The 20,313-nt window shown below is 39.9% G+C and overlaps 2 protein-coding genes across 5 annotated transcripts in view; both read left to right on the top strand.

Moving 5' to 3' along the window:
- Positions 1-14,698, top strand: part of LOC121951374 (rho GTPase-activating protein 29-like) — a 45,193-nt gene extending 30,495 nt beyond the window's left edge. For all 3 annotated transcript variants that reach the window (XM_042497674.2, XM_042497675.2, XM_088085792.1), the window contains 15 exons: positions 182-246; positions 355-465; positions 975-1,055; positions 1,506-1,673; positions 1,823-1,960; positions 2,775-2,962; positions 5,442-5,611; positions 6,246-6,380; positions 8,121-8,219; positions 8,879-9,042; positions 10,289-10,477; positions 10,616-10,753; positions 10,941-11,173; positions 11,550-11,850; positions 12,769-14,698. In XM_042497674.2, the coding sequence (XP_042353608.2) occupies positions 182-246; positions 355-465; positions 975-1,055; positions 1,506-1,673; positions 1,823-1,960; positions 2,775-2,962; positions 5,442-5,611; positions 6,246-6,380; positions 8,121-8,219; positions 8,879-9,042; positions 10,289-10,477; positions 10,616-10,753; positions 10,941-11,173; positions 11,550-11,850; positions 12,769-13,947 (3,359 nt within the window). In that variant the 3' untranslated portion in view covers positions 13,948-14,698. The remainder of the gene's footprint in view (positions 1-181; positions 247-354; positions 466-974; positions 1,056-1,505; positions 1,674-1,822; positions 1,961-2,774; positions 2,963-5,441; positions 5,612-6,245; positions 6,381-8,120; positions 8,220-8,878; positions 9,043-10,288; positions 10,478-10,615; positions 10,754-10,940; positions 11,174-11,549; positions 11,851-12,768) is intronic.
- A 2,525-nt stretch (positions 14,699-17,223) lies between these two features.
- LOC121951197 (retinal-specific phospholipid-transporting ATPase ABCA4-like) overlaps positions 17,224-20,313 on the top strand; it is a 58,076-nt gene continuing 54,986 nt past the window's right edge. For both annotated transcript variants that reach the window (XM_088085791.1, XM_088085790.1), the window contains exon 1: positions 17,224-17,374. The gene's annotated coding sequence lies outside the window, so the exon portion shown is untranslated. The remainder of the gene's footprint in view (positions 17,375-20,313) is intronic.

Here is a 20,313-nt window from a genome sequence, read left to right as displayed (position 1 = left end):
GGACACAGCTTAGTTAAAAAAAGGGACACACACACATTAAAAAAAAAACATTGTCAGATATAGATTCTAATTTTGTGAGAAACATGACATGCTTTTTTATTTTATTCTTTATTTTTTTAAATGAATCATTAGTTGACAGTGATTAATTCCCTACCCTTTTGTACAACTATTTCTCTTTCAGATATTGAATATGCCAAAAGTTATGCCAAAATGGCAGAATCTGCAAAGGCACTGGCAAGTCAACAGGTAACTAAATATTTATGTATAATGTGCAGTTACCTCATATCTAATTAAAACAAATGATCATATGTCAGTGTTACTCTGATGTCAATTTCTTCATTTCGTTTGTTCAAGGACTACATGCCCTTCAGTGACATCTACGTTTCCACATTCAAGAACGACATTGAATACAAACAGCTGCTTATTCAAACTGCAATGGCTCTTCAGACCAATAAATTCATGCAGGTGAGCAGCAAGACGTCGACTGTAACCCAGCTGGGTGTACTTCAAAGCATTTTGCAGGCGGTGGCTGTCGTGTGGAACAGAGGCATAATTGTTTTTCCTTTTTCCTTTCCTGTTCACTGATGAACATTGAGAGCACAAAAATAAAGACCTACAGTAAAATAGACTCAGAAAAGACTGTGACTGAGCCTCTTGAGCAAAATGTTGTTCCCTCAAAGTACAGGGCAAAATTTTTAACATGAGGAAGTGATGATGATGACATTTAGTTTATCTTTATTTATGTTTTGTTATCACATTATTCTCTGGCCAACACCCAATACTTCTAACAAATGAAGTGAAAAAGTCTTCCTGTAGTCTTCTAGTCAGCAACGGTGATAAACTGTAACAGTAATAGCCGATCAGAAAACCAGCACCTCTTTTGAATTATCTTTAATGTTAAGTCTTTGAGAAAAAAAAAGCCCTTTTGAGATTGTGTGCCTCAATGTAATTGTTGACCTTTCATCTCCTCTCAGCCTCTTCTGGCCCGTAAAAATGAACTTGACAAGTTGAGGAAAGACATCAAGGAGCAGTGGCAGAGGGAGCAAAAGAAAATGGTATGTAGCGAGTGCGTCTTGATGATGTACATTATTGGCTCGATGGCAGAGTGTCCCGTCTTCCTTTTTGCATTACAGAGAAAGCAGCATTCCACAATAAATGTCAAACTGTGGTCAGCCAGGAAATTGTCAGATAACATTAATGCCAGTATAGCTAATTTAATAGAATACAATTTGGCAAAAACACAAAATAGATTTTTAAATTTGCATCGTCTGTGATATATAAGAATATGCCTTTTGGATGGGAACAAGAATCGAAACATATCTGTTTTGCTCTCTTGGCGGTTTCATAATTGCACTATTTCTCAGTTCCCTGGATGTTTTGCAGTTTTACTCTCACTATATGTGCAAAGATAATCAACCACAAAGGAGTTCCTGATTATGTGTATGATAACTGATGCACACCAATGTCACATGGGCTTTTGTGGTCGATCTGTGTGGTTTCGGCAGCAAGAGGCAGATGCAACCTTGCGTAAGGCACGAGCACTGAAGGCCCAGAGGAGAGAGGAGTACCAGAAAGCCCACTCATCTACCAACCGCTCCCAGGAGGAGCAGCCTAATGCTGGTAACAAACAGCTGGAGAAGAAGAGGAGGCTGGAGGAGGAGGCTCTGCAGAAGGTAGAAAGGGGAAGAGAGTGGGGAAATAATTAGTTGTCAAAATCTGTCTCTGCAGCCGTTCATTGCAGTTGAATTCCTGCACCCTCATTGTACTAAGCATTCCTTTCACGTCTCCTCATATTGTTCTCTGTATTCATTGTTGTGGTCAGGCGGAGGAGGCACAGGACCAGTACCAGAGCTGTATGGCTGACGCAGGCGGCAGGAGGATGGATCTGGCCAACGCCAAGAGCACCATCCTCACACAAATCCGAGAGATGGTCTTTCAGTGTGACCTCACACTCAAAGCTGTGAGTGGACATGATAATAGCAGCCTGTTAACACGCCAATGAACTGAGAGGGGAAACTGAACTTTCTAGCACACAGATTTACAACAATACCGAGACACAGGATGCCAGGATGGCGCCTATTTATTCCAATGGAGTTGCTCACCTGCAAGCTACACCAAAAAAAATGTTTTGTCTTCCAGATTTACTTCAGTTGGAGGTGTCAGTTTCACAGATGTCTCTGTTATAATGGTGGTCTATGGGGGAAAGTTTGGGGTTGCAGAGGATGTTTCGCGGCAAACCCACAAGTGGCCACTGGGAAGAATTGGCTTCAATGAGCTGCTTTCCTGGGAGCCTGATCCATAAACATTTAGTCTATTCATATAAATATGTTACAGGTACAATGCTAGATACAAGGACTAACACTGAACAACAACACTAAATCTATATTGGAATCGAACCTGCATCAAGGATGTAGCCTCTGTACATGGGGTACCTGGGTGCTCCAAATTTAGTCAAATTTTTAAGATGGGATTGGTTAATCTAGTTGTGTCCACAGAATTGAGTTTTATAAACAGATATCTTTCAAGTACTGAAAGTTCGAACCAAATGCTTTGTCAAGTTCACAATCTTGTTAATTTACCAAATATTTTTGTATATTCTGATTTAAATTGTTTTGTTTATATTGAATAGAAAGAAGAAACTACAGCACATGCAAGGATGTCTGTCTATACTTGTGTTTGTCTTTTTATCTATTTACAATCACTTTATTACTCATTTACCTTTTCTTTCATTCATCCAGTCTCACTCACTCAGTCAATAATCTGTCCTTCCTCAGGTGACAGTGAACTGGTTTCAGATGCAGCAGCAGCAGACTGTGTCGCTCCCCGCCCACTACCAGGCCCTGACCGAGAGTGCCAAGTTGTACGAACCGGGGGACTGCTACGCTGAATTTGTCCGGAACCTGCCCAGAAATCTTCCTAAAGAGCGTGTGCACTTAGACTCCATCTCCTCGGACAATACCAGGTACCAAAGTCTGTGGATGCACACTAAGATTTTAGAAAAATTGTGGTGACAATAATATTTTTAAAACTGTTAAGCTGTGAATAAGGAGGTTTAATTTAATACATTTTGCAAAAGAGAAAGTGTACACCTCAAAAGTCAGACCCAAACTCCTCAGCTTTGCGCAAATATTTTCAGTGATTATCTTCTGCTTGCTCCTTTATCATAGTTTATTGAAGTTCAAACACAGTCATCTCAGGGCAGATTGTCGCACATGTGGCCATATCATAAGACAGTCAATAATGAGCCAAACTGAGGTCATAGTTTCAGGATGAAAGGTTATTTTGGATTCAGTTTTAGATGCGAGTGTGTCAAAATGTCTGCAAGTGACTCCTGCTTATTAAGAAGTTGTTCATAGCAAAGGTAACAGTGAGTCAGAGTGGGAGGAAGCGGGAGAGAGAGAATCAAGGAGAGACAGAATGCGTGTTGAATTTGTTGCCCTTCCTCAGGAAATATCTGTGGCGCAGGCTCCATGCGGCAGGGGAGATTGCGAGCGTGAGAGTTTGGCTCTGGTTTAGAGCTGTCCTTAAGACTCTGCTTAGATTGTCAAAGCAGTGTTAAAAACAGCTTCTCACTTACTCACACACTCATTACCCCTAAAAAAATAAGCAATGCTTCACTTTTCTTCAGTTAATGGTTAGATTAATGGTGTTTTTGTAGCTCTATTTGGTACAATCAAGCATAAATCACAAGTGTTGACACTGATCGACGGATGCTTTTGTGCCTTAGAATGTAAATCAAGCGCTTGAGTCGAGTTTTTGCTTGCATTGATGTGAAGTCGCTGATGTTTTTACCTTGACATTATGCTGTATGTTGCAGTGGTTTGCCAGCTGGGTTTATTTGAGTTTCTGCTCCTAATCCTTTCTTTCAGTCTAAGTACCTGCCTATAGCACAACTTGCTGGAAATTCTTTGAAGTTATTTATAACAAATAAAACAGCAAGACCACATGACTTTTATCTACATCCTTTTGCAGCCATGGAATTACAGAAACCTTGAGGGGGGGGTACCAGAACAGCTTAGGTTCTCCTGTAGTAGACAGAAATATACACCCCAATACAAGGATTGTGTTTATGCCTCCGTGCCAGTGACTGCCGCAGCCAGAGGCTTTGTTTATTGTTCTCCTCTGTTCTTATTGTTGTTTGCTTCTCTATTTATCTGTTTTGGTATTTTGTGCCTGATCAGGTTAACTGCAGTTGTTTAAAATATGCTCTACAAATAAGTGATTAGGGTTTTGTTTTGTCCATATGGCCATAATCTCATACGTCCCATTCTCATCCAATACCTCAGGAACGCCTTCTGGGAATTTCTTCTAATTTGGCACAAATGTCTAACTTGACTCAACAATGAACTGATGAGATTTTGGTGGTCAAAGGTCAAGGTCACTGTGATCTCCTCTAGCTCATTCTTGTGAATGGATATCTCAAGAACACCTCGGTGGAGTTAATTCAAATTTGGCACAAACATTCATTTGGACTCAACGATGAACTGATTAGAATTCGATGGTCAAAGGTCACTGTGACCTGCTGTCCATCTTAATGTCACAAACACAATATCTCAAGAAGGCCTTGAGCGAATTTCCTCAAATTTGGTACAAACATCCACTTGGACTCAAGAATGAACTAATCTGAAATGGTGTTTTGTGACCTCACAAAACATTTTCTGACCATATTTTAATAATTCATGCACTGATAATGATAACATTTCACACAAATGACTAATTGGATAAAAAGATGAAGTGATGACATTTTATATCCAAAAGACCAAAGGTCAACTTTAATGAGACATCATAATGTTTTGCAAAAAATACCCTTTTCTTGCCATTACTCGACATCTTAACTCAAGAACAAAAGGGGAGACACTAATCTTGGGTGGCCACCTTAAAACTGTGCCGATTATATAGATCATTAGCTGGGGGAGGACGTGTGTGTGAAGCATCTAAGTTTTCACAGACACAAATATAAACTGTACCAGCAACCTAACTGGTTGGCGGAAACAAACAACTGTGAAGCTGTAATTCTAGTTACCTATGAGATGAGTTGGCTCGGTAAACACAGCAGAGATTCAACAGGTGTGTTGTAAAGAGGTAATATAATGCACTGAAGTGCTCTCAGTAGAACAGCTGTCAGAAAGAAATTTGGCATAACAGATTGAAATGTGTCACGCTTGCTTATTTAAAACACTCTTCTTCAGGTAGTTAAAAATGCATGATGTCTTGTTGGTGGGTGTTGACAAAAAAGATTACACACCAGAAATTTGAAGCCAAAAATCTCAGTGCCTGGAGCAGTAATGATTGAGTTACTGGTGTTGATCAACAGTCTTGTCAAATCCCCACAGATTCACAGCGTGTAATGTAATAATACTGAGCTTTGGGACAATAGAAATCTTTCTAACCGGTAAATTCATCACACGTAATCTCAAACGCTGACTTGTTTATTTCCCCAGGTTTCTGTTCAACAAAAGGTCAGTGGGCAGCACTCATTCCTCCCATGGCAACCTGTCGCAGGCATCCATCACCTCCTGTGATGTGCTTAGTGGAGACGAAGTGGACATTCCTCTGCACCGCACTGCAAAGATCGGCGAGCGGAGGTCCAACAGCAGCACAGACATACAAGGTGCTCATTCAATTATTAAGGGTGCCAATGTGAACACAAGTGATGATCATGAGCCAAACAAGGATGGCCTTTGTATGAGCTAGTTCTGTGAATGTCTGCAGGCTTTAGAGAAAATCCCATGTGATGCTTACTTTTACAAAATGAGGCATATTGTGACAAATTTTAGGTGTGATGTTTCTCACGCATAGATGAAAATAGCACTTTTATAGATGAGGATAATTGTTCATTTTTGATGTCTTATAAGTAAACCTCAGGTAAAGCTTTTCCCGACACAAATCTATAATGTTTTAGAAACTGAGTGATCCCCAAACCTGTAGCTGGGGTTTGAATGACCAAGGCTGGCATGATATCTGTGGGTCAGATCGGCCTGCAAACTGGCCTGTATCTTTATATAATCCTGTCAGGGACTTGTCCAGTGCTCTGAGTCATGGAAATGTTCTCAGGGACTAAATTCAAAACAGTTGTGTGCTGCTTACTCGTCATAGGTCTATCATGTCTTTGTGGCCACTCGACTCTGAAAATAACTGAAACTGATGCTAAGAATATCACTAAACGGGAAGCTGTCATTTAGCTGTATTTCCTTGTCGTTATTCCGTTTGTGTGTGACTGATGGTCTGTGTGTGTTTTTTTGCAGCGCTGAGGAGCCAGGCCACGCTGAGAGCCTGGGCCTCCAGTAGTCAGGGGAGCCAGGGCGGGATGTGCAGTGACTCTGAAAGTGCAGGAGGCAGCAGCGAGTCGAGGTCGATGGATTCCCCCACCGCAAGTCCAGGTGAGAGGACTTTACATTAAACCATTTTTTTTATTTATGAAAGATATTGAGGGTGTTTGGAGGCATGTAGTCATTTTTCTTTAATAATAATAATAATATGTCAGATTTATATAATGCCTTTCAGAGGTCGCTTCACAAAAAAAAAAAAAAAGGAAAAGGGGGGGGGATAGGCAGAGGAGAAGAGATCGGTTTTGAGGTGGGACTGAAAGATTGTGAGGGACCCGGAGACACGGATCTCTTGGGGGAGGGAGTTCCAGAGCCTATGAGCTGCCCTGGAGAAGGCTCTGTCCCCAAAAGCGTGGAGGACAGACTGGCAGAGGCGGATCTGAGGGGCCGTGAGGGTTGGTACAAGGAGAGGCGGTCAGTGAGGTAAGGGGGGGCCAGATGGTGAAGGGCTTTGAAGGTGAGGACCAGGATCTTGTAGGTAATCTGATGGGAGACAGGACGCCAGTGAAGGTTTTTTAAGACTGGGGTGATGTGGTGCCAAGATTGGGTGCATGTGATGAGTTGGGCTGCGTTCTGGACCAGCAGCCACTATCTTATATGTTGTTTTATTGTGTGTTTTGTTTTTGGCTGCGACCTTGGTCGGGTCTCTCATGTAAGAGAGTTCTCTGATCTCAGGAGGACTTTCTGGTAAAATAAAGATAAAATCAGGGTGCCTGCATGTTCCTGAAATATCTTAAAATATTGTCAATTTTATAAATACTAGGGCTGAAAAGTCATTAAATAGCTTTAAATTTTAATGTGATATAATTCCATTTATTCATCTTTTAATTTCTTTTTGGTAAAATTAGTCACGCTCTTCTGTGTCAAAGTTCATATTTCTGATGTTCAAAACGACTAATTTCCGTGACGTCTAAAAGGAAGTTTAAACTTAGAGTAGTTGACTAGTCTAGATGTAGAAAAAATATAAAGCATATACAAAACATATAAAGAATACAAAAAATATCCAATATATTTTAAGAGACATTTGAAATTGTTCATGTTTTTCAATAATGAAATTGTATTTTAAATGCTGAAATGTGTGGCACTCTGCATCATGCATTATGAGTATTGCACATATAACATATAACATATAACATGTAATATTCCTACACAAAACCTTCCTCTGCACAGGACCACATATATACTACTTAGCTGCAATACTTGAATAAGAAAAACATATTTGTCCAAAAAGCAGTCTTGAATTTAAAAAAATATATATCTTCAAAAACTATTAAAAAACATTAGGTGTAAGTGTCTTATACCTCTAGACAACCTGGTTAAAAAATAATAAAATAATAATAATAATAATAATTGTGTGCAGATAAGATCAAGAGATCATATTATATATATATAGAAAAACACCCAAATCATCTCACTTAAAAAAATGATAAAAAAAATATTTTAAGTGAGATGATAAAGACAGTGAGAAGATAAAAATAGTTTGAGTTCTGTATAGAAATCACAACAAAGCTAAAGGAGGACGAAAGCGCTCATGATGAATTTCTACATAATTCTAACCTTTTTTTAGTGTAATTTCCTCATTATACACCAGACCCACGCACTATTCATCCCTAGTTCCCTTTACAGCCGAAACTGCATGCCACCCTGTGAAACACTATGACACATTCAATACTAAATGTACACATGTAGAGCAGAATATCTGTTCTCTGTACTGCACTGGGAATATTGTACTTGTGCTAGTTTGTGGTAAAATTATACTTAACAATTACTCACTGAATGTTGTTATGTGTGCAGGTGACTTCAAACGACGGCTGCCAAGAACTCCCTCCACGGGGACCATGTCTTCTGCTGATGACCTGGATGAGAGAGAGCCACCATCGCCCTCAGACAACGGTAAGGCGTGTGTGTGCTCAGGCAGATGCATGGTAACGTGCACATTGATTTTTGGCTGATGTCTGCAGTAACACAGCCAATGTGTGTTCATTTATGCGGTGGTGAGGGAAGGGTGAAATAGTGAGAGGTTACTGCACACCTCATATAGAGCTTTTTTTATTGGCCTGTTTCTATATGTGGGTTTCGCTTACCTCAAATGTTTTTACACTCGACAGAGCTGCACAGATTGGGGTCATGTTAGTTTTGGCGTATGGCCTCAGCTCACACTTCCTGTATGTATGCACAGCTCTCCCAGTCAGTGTGTATGTTTTTCTCGATGAGATATGAAGCAGAAAACCAGCTATTTGACCTGATTTTTAAAAACGTTGTTGTGAATGACTTATCGTGTTTTTGATAAGGAAGTGCAATTCTGCATGAAATATCAGTTCTCTGTATTCTGTTTATTTAATTCTAATCTTAATTTAATCTTTTCTATTATGACTTTTTCCACGTTTGAATTTTATTAATTAGACTGTGAAATAAACCAAGAAATGAAAACTACTCTAAGCTACCATTTATACAGAAGTTCATTTTTTTCTGCCATGTTACTGTACTAACAGGAAGTCAGCATGAAGTCACCTGTCTAGTTTAGTTCCCCCATCAGCTGCTTTGATTTTCAGGTCTTGCAGAGATGGTGACAGAGACGGCCAGTTCTCCAGGTCCCTTCCGAAATGCTCAGATGTCCAAAGCTGCTCAAACCCATAAGCTGAGAAAGCTTCGAGCCCCGTCAAAGTGCAGAGAGTGTGACAGTCTGGTGGTTTTCCATGGAGCTGAGTGTGAGGAGGTACAGTGCCTATATTCTTTCTTAAGCTGTGGAAATGATAACAGTGTTGTGTGTTTATATACAGTGTGGATGAGCAGGGCGTGAAACACCTTCAGCCACAGTGAACAGTTGTTTCATGGTGCATTAGCTACTTTAATTTTATAGCAGACCATGTCTCTTATACTTTGCAGCAATCGCACATAACTACTAAAAGGAGTATGAAATAGAAATGGTAAATATAGCAGGCAGTGATTGTGTTGCCAGTTGGCTGCTGACTGCTGTATTTTTAAAAATAAAAAATATAGGGCGACTCAGAATTATGTCAGTCAAATTGGATTTGGCTGTTTTGACTGTTTGTTCCTTTTTTCCCTCATAGAGTTTGACAGTTTGAACAGGGTTCAGCAGGATGTTCACTGTGACAGTGACATTCACATAATATAGAAAACAAACCAAGTTAGCCTTTTGAGCTAATGTGTGCTAACAACACTAATGACATCAAAACAAAAGCCAGAGACGGTATCATATTAATATGCTGTGAGCTCTAAATTCACCACTTCAAAGCAGAAGAGGATAAAGTTATCTCGAAACCCGACCGAGCAAAGCCTCTCTTCCTCCAGCCACCTCTGTCTCACTCAGACTCACTCAGCTGGACCAGCTGGATATTATGAGCACTATTGGAAAGTATATTTTGTTTAGTTCTGCATTGCATCACACTCTCGGAGCACAGAGCATACCCTGGGCACAGATGGAGCAGCAGAACATCAGGCACAATAAAAGTGAAAGATAATCTTAAATTGCACGGGTCTAAAAGTTTGCTTTCACTCGCTTCAGCAGCAGCTTCTCCTCTCATCCATCAGTCAAATGTGATCAGCTCAGACTGCGACTCAAACTTCACAAACTGCTGCTGAGGATGCTGCGTTCACAGACCTGAAAAAATATCTGAGTTAAGAGAGAGGGGACATAGAATGATTGAGAAATAGGGACACACAAGATAAACCCTTAAGTTTGCTGACACCAGATGTACACTACGCTGATTTAAAAAATGAAAAAAAGAGGTGAAAAAAAAGACTGCTCAACTTGAAGGGACGAGGGGTCTCCAACTGATAAATCAGATCTTTAATTTTCAGGGGTAGCCCTAGAAAAATATTATGCCGAGGCCTAAAATAAAAGACAAATAAAGACACTAAATCATTTTTTTACTCATAATAATTTTTGTCCATCTTATTTTTCTTTATTTAAATGTATCTGTCTTCTTTTTCTCTGCCAGTGCTCTCTGGCATGTCATAAGAAGTGTCTGGAGACGCTTGCCATCCAGTGTGGCCATAAAAAGCTTCAAGGAAGACTACACCTGTTTGGTATTGACTTTGCCCAAGCAGCAAAGAACAGCCCAGATGGTATTCCTTTCATCATCAAGAAGTGCACATCTGAGATTGAGAGTCGAGCCCTCAACATCAAGGTAAAAAGTTTTTTTGCACACGGTGGATTTATCTATCTTTTGAGCGCTTTTTCAAGCCATGCACACTGAATATATTTTACCTGGATATGTCATTATTATCCATCATAGTAAAAATGTACCAATCCGTGCACCTCACAGGGGATTTATCGTGTGAATGGTGCCAAATCACGTGTTGAGAAGCTCTGTCAGGCATTTGAAAATGGGAAGGACTTGGTTGAGCTGTCTGACCTCTCACCTCACGACATCAGCAACGTCCTCAAACTCTATCTGAGACAGGTGGGTCTAAAATTTTTACTCAGCAGCAGGAACATTTGCAAGTAACTTATGTTAAAATATACATTTTTAGATATTGTACCATGTAATATTTGATAAGTAAAATTATAAAGTGGGTCATTTAACAAAGCAGTTGGTCAAAGATGCTGCTTAAAATACAAAACACATAAACGTTTCCCTCTGTGGTCAGTTACCAGAGCCACTGATCCTGTATCGATACTACAACGACATCATTGGCTTGGCCAAAGAGTGCCAGAGAGTGATCGTGGAGGAGGCTGATAAACCTCAGAGCCCCCAGACGGGAGAGAAAGGCGGGCCGAGCGTCCAGCTCAACAGAGTCATTTTCAAGATTAGAGACCTTCTCCGCCAGCTGCCAACAGCAAACTACAAGACTCTGTGCTTCCTTATAGCGCACCTGAACAGGTAAAGCTGTAAACAAACACCCAGAGCTACTTTATTATGAGGATTTCTGTCAGTGTCTCTCTGCACAAATACGCTGATACAGAAACTTTCCAATAAGACACAAAGGGAAGCAGAGACTTCCCTATAACACAGAGGAAGTATCACAAAGTACGCAAAACTCATGCTGTAGTCATAGTCTGGTTTTAAATCTGACACCAGCACCAATATTTCAGACTAAATATTCTGTGCTTATGTCCTTTTTGGTGGATTTTTTGGCTCTTGGTTTGCAGAATGTCAGTCAATATACTGCTCCTTACAACCCAAATAAAATAGCTGAGCAAAACCTAAAATATGTTTTTTAATGAATTAAACTCATCATTACTCTTTACTTCTACAGAGTGACTGAGCAGGCAGAGGAGAACAAGATGACTGCGAGTAACCTGGGCATCATCTTTGGCCCCACACTGGTCAAGCCACGACAGACGGACGCCGAGGTGTCCCTGTCCTCCCTGGTAGACTACCCCTACCAGGCCCTGATGGTGGAGCTGCTTGTGCGACACTTTCAAACGGTCTTTGACGGATCACTTCTATCAGGCTCCGAAATCACCACGGCAGGCCAGGCGTCCCCCAGACTCACCCCTCAAGAGAAGGTGCAGCGGCTCAGCAGACACTCCGCCTCCCTAATGGACATTAAAGAGGTGAGGAGGGATTTGAAAGGTTCTGTAAGCAACATTCATAGTATTAATATAGCAGCAAACTACTACTTGCTATGTAAAGATATGGTGGAGTAATGGTATCGTGAGCAGAGAATGAAGTTACAAGTAGTAGTACAATTTGGAGTTGCTTCAGCCCCCAGCAGTAAAGCAGAAAGTCTGAGTGGTCTACTCACCGTTCTCCTGCTGCCGACATTGGGTGAAAATGAAACAAAGAGGACGCAACGGGATATGGAGTGAATTTCTGTCGAATATCCAACATAAAACTAATTTTACCTTGGTGAGCCAGCTATGACTGGCTTGACAGCAGGGTAGGGCAGGGGGACAAAACGATACCACCTCAATCGCGATATAACTTTTCCTCGATTGAAATATGAGATGTAGAATGTATGTCCGCTCCGCTCTAATTGTCCGCCGGTGTCCACTCCACTCCACTCTCATTCTCTGCCGGTGTCTCCGCTGGTGTCTCCGCCGGTGTCTCCGCCAGTGTCTCTGCCAGTGTCTCCGCCAGTGTCTCCGCCAGTGTCTCCGAATGTCCCCTCCACTCTCATTCTCTGCCGGTGTTTCTGAATGTCCACTCTGCTCTCATTCTCCGCCGGTGTCTCCGCCGGTGTCTCCGCCGGTGTCTCCGCCTGTGTCTCCACCGGTGTCTCCGCCGGTGTTTCCGAATGTCCGCTCTGCTCTCATTCTCCGCCGTTGTCTCCGCTGGTTTTCTGCTCCACTCTCATTCTCCACCAGTGTCTCTGCCGGTGTCTCCGCCGGTGTCTCCGATGACGTTTATGCCGATGTCTTCGAATGTCCGCTCCACTCTCATTCTCTGCCGGTGTCTCCGAAAAACTGAACTGAAACTGAATACTGATTCATATGTGAGTTTAAATCTAAATGTTGATTTTGTCCCTCCAGACTGCCAAAGTGTACAAAAGATACTCATCAGTAATCCCATCCACACACATCATGGATGAGGTTCAGGAGGTCCAGCCAGGGACAGACAGAACGGTGGTCTCAGCCCTGGATAGACTCAACGGGATCCAGACATCCAGTGAAGGAGAAGTCCAGAGGTCAACGCTAGTGTTTGGCCGTCCCAGCACCACCAATCCCTCCACCATCGCTGCGGCACCGAAGGTCCAGCTACGAGCCCAGCGTGCTAGACAAGTGTCTCGACCAATCAGCATGCCGCTAGAACGCCTGCCCAACCCCGCCCAGATCAGCGAGAGGAATTACCGGAACACCGCTGCTAAAGCTGAGGGGAGCTCAGCTGAGCGGGACCCCGTCTCTGAAACTATACAGGAGATACCAGAGGGAGAAAAGGCTCGCCAAAGTGGCTCGTCAAGGGTTAGCACCTACTACATCACTCCGTTCATTGACACACAGACAATGCAGAGGAGAACGTGGGACAGGAAGTACAAGCACTATGATGTAACACCCAGGACCGCTATGATTGTGGCCAACCTGCCATCGGCCAGCTCTGGAGTTCAACCTGTTAAGGCAACGATGCCTGTCACTGTTAGCTCAGCGGTAACCACTACCTCTGTGGTCTCCACCACAAGTAGTGTGAGCACCATATTCTCCAACAACCCCTACACTGTGTCAGTGAAGCCGGGCTGGACTTCTAAAAGGGAAAGTGACACAGAAAATTTAGTCAGTGAGTCTAAAAGCTCACCAAACCTTCCACTAATGCTCAGGGCACCAAGAACTCTGCAGCCTCCTCCTGGAACTTTCTACAAGCCCCCTGTTTCCATTAACAGCAAAGTAAGGACGCTTCCAAACTGGACTACAACTGTTACAACAACCACAACCACCACCACCACCACCACCTCATCCCCTGCCCCCACCAGCCCTACCCAGGTAGTCACCTCGTCCCCTGCCCTTACAAGCCCCCCACAGACACGGCTCCAGACACAGGACTCCACCGACAGCGCCATTGACCCCGGGGTCTCGACCTCCGCTAGCCTTTCGCCCCCACAATCCCCACCTCCCAGCAGCCCCGACGATCTCAGCCCCAGTGAGACAAAACCCGTCTACCAAAGACTGCGACCTCGGCGGCTGCAGGAGCTTGAACACAGAGAGGCTCATTTTGTCTGACGCCAAAAAACATATATTTGTAAATATTAATGTATCTGCACCATAGTGTATACTGGGGAAAACATTTTTTTTATCATACAAGCTGAGAGGCCTGTGAAAGTAAACCATAAAAGTGTTATAAGTACTAATATATTTTATTTTACATGTTCAAGTCAAGTCGTCAACAGTGGTTGGTCTCCCAAGCATTAAAATGAGCAAATATTCATAAGTTTGATGCCAGTATGGAATGTTTGGTTTCATGTTTTAAAATAACAAATACACAAATTATAAAATATTTTATGTCAAAGAAATTTTGCCAACCACAAATTGACATTTGTCTCTTAAGAATTTTATGTCTATAATTTTTCTTGTTTTAGTTGAACCTTAAAGTTCAATGTTTGATTTGTTATGAAATTATATTTTATTGTAATCACACAATGCACTTAACACAGGTTTAAATTTAATTGTTGCTTTTAATGTTAAAAATGTATTTTATTCCCCAAGGAATGGATGGAAGTATTTTTAACATGAGGTTTTCAATTTTAAAGAGTTCAATGTTTTTACCTTTAAAATTGTCCTTTGTTGCCTGTGATTGGTACAACTCTTCTCAGTATGTAAACCTTATGTATGTGTTTACGTTTTTTATATTCATTCATACATACTGCATGTTCGTCACAATAATTTTGACTCATCACTTTATTGTGACTATACAAAAAAAAATGACATGCAACAGTGCTTGCTGCAAATTAAAAAAATGTAGTTTAAACTGTTATTTCTTTTCCTGTTGATTTCTTTCATAAGTTTCTGTTCAGTACAGTTATGTTTATATTATTAGTAAGTTTATTTTATGTGTGTTTTTTCTACCTGTGTTAAAACCTATGCAATCAGATCGGTGGCTGTATTTTGTTGTACTGGACAAATCAGAGAAAGAGACAGTGGAACAGTGGCAGATGGAGGGCTCCAACTGCCATTTATCAATATCAATTGTTTTATTATTTTATTTATCACTTAATTGACTCGATTAGAAATCTAAAGAAAATGACAGAAAATATTGAAATAATCCAGGAGATATCTTCAAATTGACTTGATTTCTCTGGCAAACTTCCAAAACCCCAAAATAATAATAATGAATTTGCAGAGAAAAATGTTTTTACATTTTAGAATCTGGAAGCATAAAATTTTGCTTGAAAAATGACTCAAACAATGGATTTTAAACTTATTTGCCGATCATTTTGACTAAACCTTTACTAATAATTTGAGCTCTATTCCAATGTTTGTTCAGTGCCTCAGAAAACCAGGGTTGTATTTGTAACTTTTTGGGATTTTCTTTTCTGTAGCCCTGTAGATTTAAGTTTACGTTATTTGTGTTATTTGCACTGCCTGTGACAGTGCATCTCATTGTGTATTTCAGCCATGGATCCAGTCTTATTATTTGCTATCTGTCTGCTGTATGTGACAAGTACATTGGAGTTGTGTGACATGGTTTTTACCAAGCTACCTGAGCCACCAGGTCTGTGAAGGGTTAAAGGGATAGTTCGTATTTTTAAAGTGGGGTTATTCATAATTTGTGTATTACATAGAGTAGATGGTGGTTGACATGCGCCCCTGTTTGGAGAAGCAGGCTGGAGTACCACTCTGAAAGCTAAGCAATGTATGGCTGTCAAGGGGGGCACCAACAAAATGAAAGAAGGATGAATAGATATCAGTTTAAGTGTGTGCTATATTTAAAATATTTTCTCCGCTTTAACCATTTAAAACCTGGACTGACATCAGTTCTTTGCAAAAACATGGGAAAAAACAATCAGCAACTTGGAATGAAATGACCTGAATATTATCTTTAAAAAAAAAAATAAAATAAATAAGAGTGAATCATCAAACACTATATAAAATATTTAACTAATTATCTAGAGACACATTCAAGAAATATGTATTCATGATTATTATTATACATTTTAAATCAGGTTATATAAATGCCATAATGCCATATATAAAATATGTATTATTAATACAAATCATTAATTTTTGTTTTATTGTAGCACTTTTTTCAGCTTATTTCCTATTTCTTTTTTCTTTTGGTGAGATAGTGTCAGGGTTTTTTTGTGTAAGTTTTTATCATTTCCTGCCATTTTTTGTGATTTTCTTGTTAAGTTGCTGATTGCTCATTCCCTCTTTCCTTGTTTTTGAAAGAATTCGAGCCAATTTGCTCGTGTTTCAAAGGGTTAACTTGCCATCAGATAGCCTTTACTGACATTTAAGCTCTCTTTAAAGCCACCAGACTGTACTGACAAAAACAGTAATTATACCTCGCACAACATGGGAGCTGCTGGTTTACCGCTGCCTCAATCTGTTAATTTGTTTGTGTTATTGTCTGACTTTGGCGTATCTGAAGTAACCCTTTAAAACACTGAAGTCGCAGTATAATGAAAAAAATTAACGGCTGATGCAGTGATAGAGCAGCATCTCCAGTGCTCAGTGGGGTAAAGTTACTGTTTTCATCAGTGGAGTCTGGTGGAGTGGAGTTAAGAAAGGGCTATCTGATGGTGAGGTAAAGCAGTGTGGTTATTCTAAATTTAGCATTGTGTTTAACTGATATTGATTATTTTAAGTAGTTAAATTATTTAAGATTACTTAAATTTGCTTCTGCCCCTGTTCACAGTAGTGTATTTCTTAGCTTCTGTAACCATCCAACTGACTGTTTCTCCAAACTGATGGAGCACTGACTGACATCTACTGTAAGTTATACACTGACTGGATAAGTACCTCATACAGCCCTGCTTAAAAGATCTGTATGTGTCCCTTTAAGCCTTGAATTTACCTCAAGACGAGGGTAAGCTGTGTCTGTTGTACACACAGTTCACAGCAGGTTCATTGGTGTTAATGTCCCACTGTCAAGGCTTCAAATTCTCAAAACCTAATTACCCATGTCACCTGCTCCACCTGGCCAAGCTGCTCAAAAGAGTGACTCATTTCAGATGTGTGTGCTACGCAAAAACATCTTAATTTTTTAAGTATGAATTATTTATTTTTTATGTTTTATAGGTGTTTACCTGAAAGACATTCTTAAGTTACAATAATTGTGCAGGTAAATGTTACTCATGGACACTTTTTCGATCATTATAGCTCTTCTCGTGATAAAACCTGTAACCCCTTCTCCAGCACAGGGCAGTCTCACTCCTCACCAGTATCCCTCTTTTCCTTTCCGAGCAGATATCCCCCTAATTCTGCCTCAAAATGGATGACTGTTGTCTTTTTTCTGCCTGCCGTGTTGAGCTGGGAGATTAGAGCAATCAGATTAGGAGTGCTGCTGACCTGCAGGCAGAGGAGAGAGAGTGGGCAGCTAGGAGTCACACAGAGCTCTTCTACCTTGCTCAATGTTTCCCACTACTTCAGCCGGTTTGTGAACCTGTTTCTCTCGATGTCGTACGACTTTTACATCATTCCATAAGAGGTAAGGATCTTTGTTCTTTTGTTGACAAAATAGGACGTGCTGTATGATCATGTAAGAGCTGACAGGTATGTGGTCGCTAATTACTGTTTTCCATCGCCTATAGCCGTAGAAACAGAGATCCCAGTAGGAAAATGTTTTTGCCTATCATGGCTTCTTGTATCTTAAACAAGCTGCGGTTTTTCAACAGCAAAACATTTCTACACGTTTCTGCCAATCTTGTGCAAAGAAGTCCTGCCATGTGTAATTGCTGTTTGAGTAATAAGGTGATTTCAGAGAAGTCAGACATAATTATAGCCTCCCGTTTAAGTCTCAGTCTTTGTCCTCTTGTTTTTCGAGACAAGTATTTATGTCCCTGCATCCACAGTCTGCCAGTCTGAGGTAATCTATTGGACATGTCATTCAGAACAAATTACTCTTCATGTCCGACATTCTCTGAGCTCTCTGCACACAACCTGTAGCTGTGATTACCATTTGTTTTGTTTTTTTTGTTTTTTTGGTACTCAGTTCCAAAATTAATTTATGTTTTGGAATATGAAAGAGCAAGTACAAACTGCATTCATCAGTCTCATACCAGCTCATGTTTATTTGTTGTTAACAACAGTAGTACACTATACATTGTCCTCATGCTGTGTCAACTTCAAAGATAGATATGTAGACATTTATTTGTCCTTTGCAGAAAGGTTGCAGATTGTAAGCACTCTCTTTAATTTATCATTATCATTAACAATAATACATGACAATTAATCAATTAAGTAGATTTTAAAAAATATGTGAACTTTGTTTATACCAAACAATACCAAATGTGTTTTTTTCCCTAAATCAATCACAACAACATATAGCATCAGGCTTCCCACGCTTATGGAAAAAACCTGGAAAAGTCATGAAATTTCACAATCACATTTTCTAGTCCTGGAAAATCAGAATCAAAAAATGATTCATTGTCAAGTAGGCTTTCACTTACAAGGAATGTAATTAGATTTTTGATGTAAACATACAATAAAATAGGAAGAAACAAAAAAAATATAATAACAAAAAATAGGCAAAGTACTGCAAAACCTAAGTATTTAAATATGGAATAGAAAAGATTATAGTAGAATTATGGTAGAAATACTTTTAACAGTACCATACCATAACAAATATGTACAATATAGCTGTTTCAGAATAAGAAAATTGTAGTTTTGTGCAGAAATGTGCAAAAATATTAAGCAGGGAATTTGCAAAAGTTCTCACTAAAGCAAATATGCAATGTGCAAAGATAATAGTCCAAGGTGTGCGTTAATGTAACACATGGAAAAGTAATGGAATTAGTAAAGATCATTGAAAGATTTGGAAAAGCACTGGATGTTTGGAATGAAATTGTTAATGTAATCTTACATGGATAAACTAATGTAACACAGTGTTAAATTTATTTTCTGTAGCTTTCTGTTGATGTAGCTCTAACACACGTCAGTGTGCCGTTTTGTTTACCTTCATGTACGTTTCTTCATTTTCTCCCCACCTTCTATCTTTTCTTCCATGTATGGCGGCTACCTGAAATTATGTTTTAATAGAGTTTGAATCTGACATGTTTAAAAAAACACTATGCAAGTGGGACAGGAAAAAAATCACTATGGGTCCTTGAAAAGTCATGGAAAAATTCTGAGATTTTGTCCATGAAAATGCATGGGAACCCTGGGACAGGGTTTCAATTCTGAATTAATCAATTATTCGATATCATCCCAAGTCCTTTTGGAGACTCATTGTGCACCATACAGCAATCATCAGATAAATAGCACACAATTAAACTAAAGTTGACAAAAACAGAACTAAAAAAAACCCCAAAAACATCAATAATAGAGGACTTTAGCATTATCATAGACTTATTTGCTATATGTCATTAAAGTGCTTTATTTATCAAATGGTGCTGCACACACACAGGTTCAGTTATTATGGAGCACATTTTGTTCAACAGTGCATCACTGGTAGGCAAAAATGATCTGTGAGCCTGGTTTTACTTTCCAGTTGAGAAAGTCTCTCCTTTTGCCAACATGCCTACACAACAAATCTCAAAGCTGGCAGTCTTTTGTTTTTACTTGAGAAGAGCGTGTTCTTTCCAAGATGTTTTAAGGGTGGTCTTTTCAAGGTTGTAGTCAAGAGGCCACCTTAAACAAATCCAAGCTAATGCTTAGACCAGGTACAGTCAAGTTTGAATCAAGGTCAGGTCCAAACCAAAGCCTGAGAAAAGTCTGTGCAGTTCAAAACCAGTGATACATTTCAGTGGCCTTTCTGATTGGGAAATGATAGATTTAATGAGTTTTTCATAGATCATAGGATTGATCTGTAGTACCAGAAGGAGGTGCGACCTGGTCATTGTTTTGTTAGTCACAAAAAAGCCTCAAGTCCCAAGTCAAGTCCTAAACTTTGAGTTTCGAGTCCCAGCAAGTCAAAATGCACTCTTCAGCAAATGTAATGCCATTTTAACAACAGATTAATAATTTTAGACAAACATTAGCTCCTTAACTATGTTAATATTTGCCTTAACTTACTGTTCTTTGTGCAACTTGAAATGCCAAACAAAGTTGGAAGTTGTCGGATCCAGCATGTTTTCCAGATTGCAAATCGTTTTTTTGTTGACCACTGCTTAGTTTCTGTACAAGAACAAAATTATTTTTAGTGTTATTTTTTCCAAGTGGCATTCAGTAACCTAACGTTAGTTTTTCATGGTCCTCTCCTGCAACTTGATTGTAGTAGCAGTAGTAGTTGTAGCATTTTTTATTCAGTTATCACACACAACACGGCTTACAATATACACTCTAACGCATAAGTATATATGTTTTTGATAACAGCATCAAGTTGGATGCTGTTGGATTGGTTCAAACAAAGTGAATTTGAGGAATTAAGTGTTGACTTGCTGGAAATATATCGTGTTAACACGAGTTCATTCAGGACATAAGGGGAAA

Source organism: Plectropomus leopardus, chromosome 12 (assembly GCF_026936395.1).
Source record: "Plectropomus leopardus strain MGB_pleo_1.0 chromosome 12, ASM2693639v1, whole genome shotgun sequence".
Taxonomy (NCBI): Eukaryota; Metazoa; Chordata; class Actinopteri; order Perciformes; family Serranidae; genus Plectropomus; species Plectropomus leopardus.
This window is presented reverse-complemented; position numbering and strand designations above follow the sequence as displayed.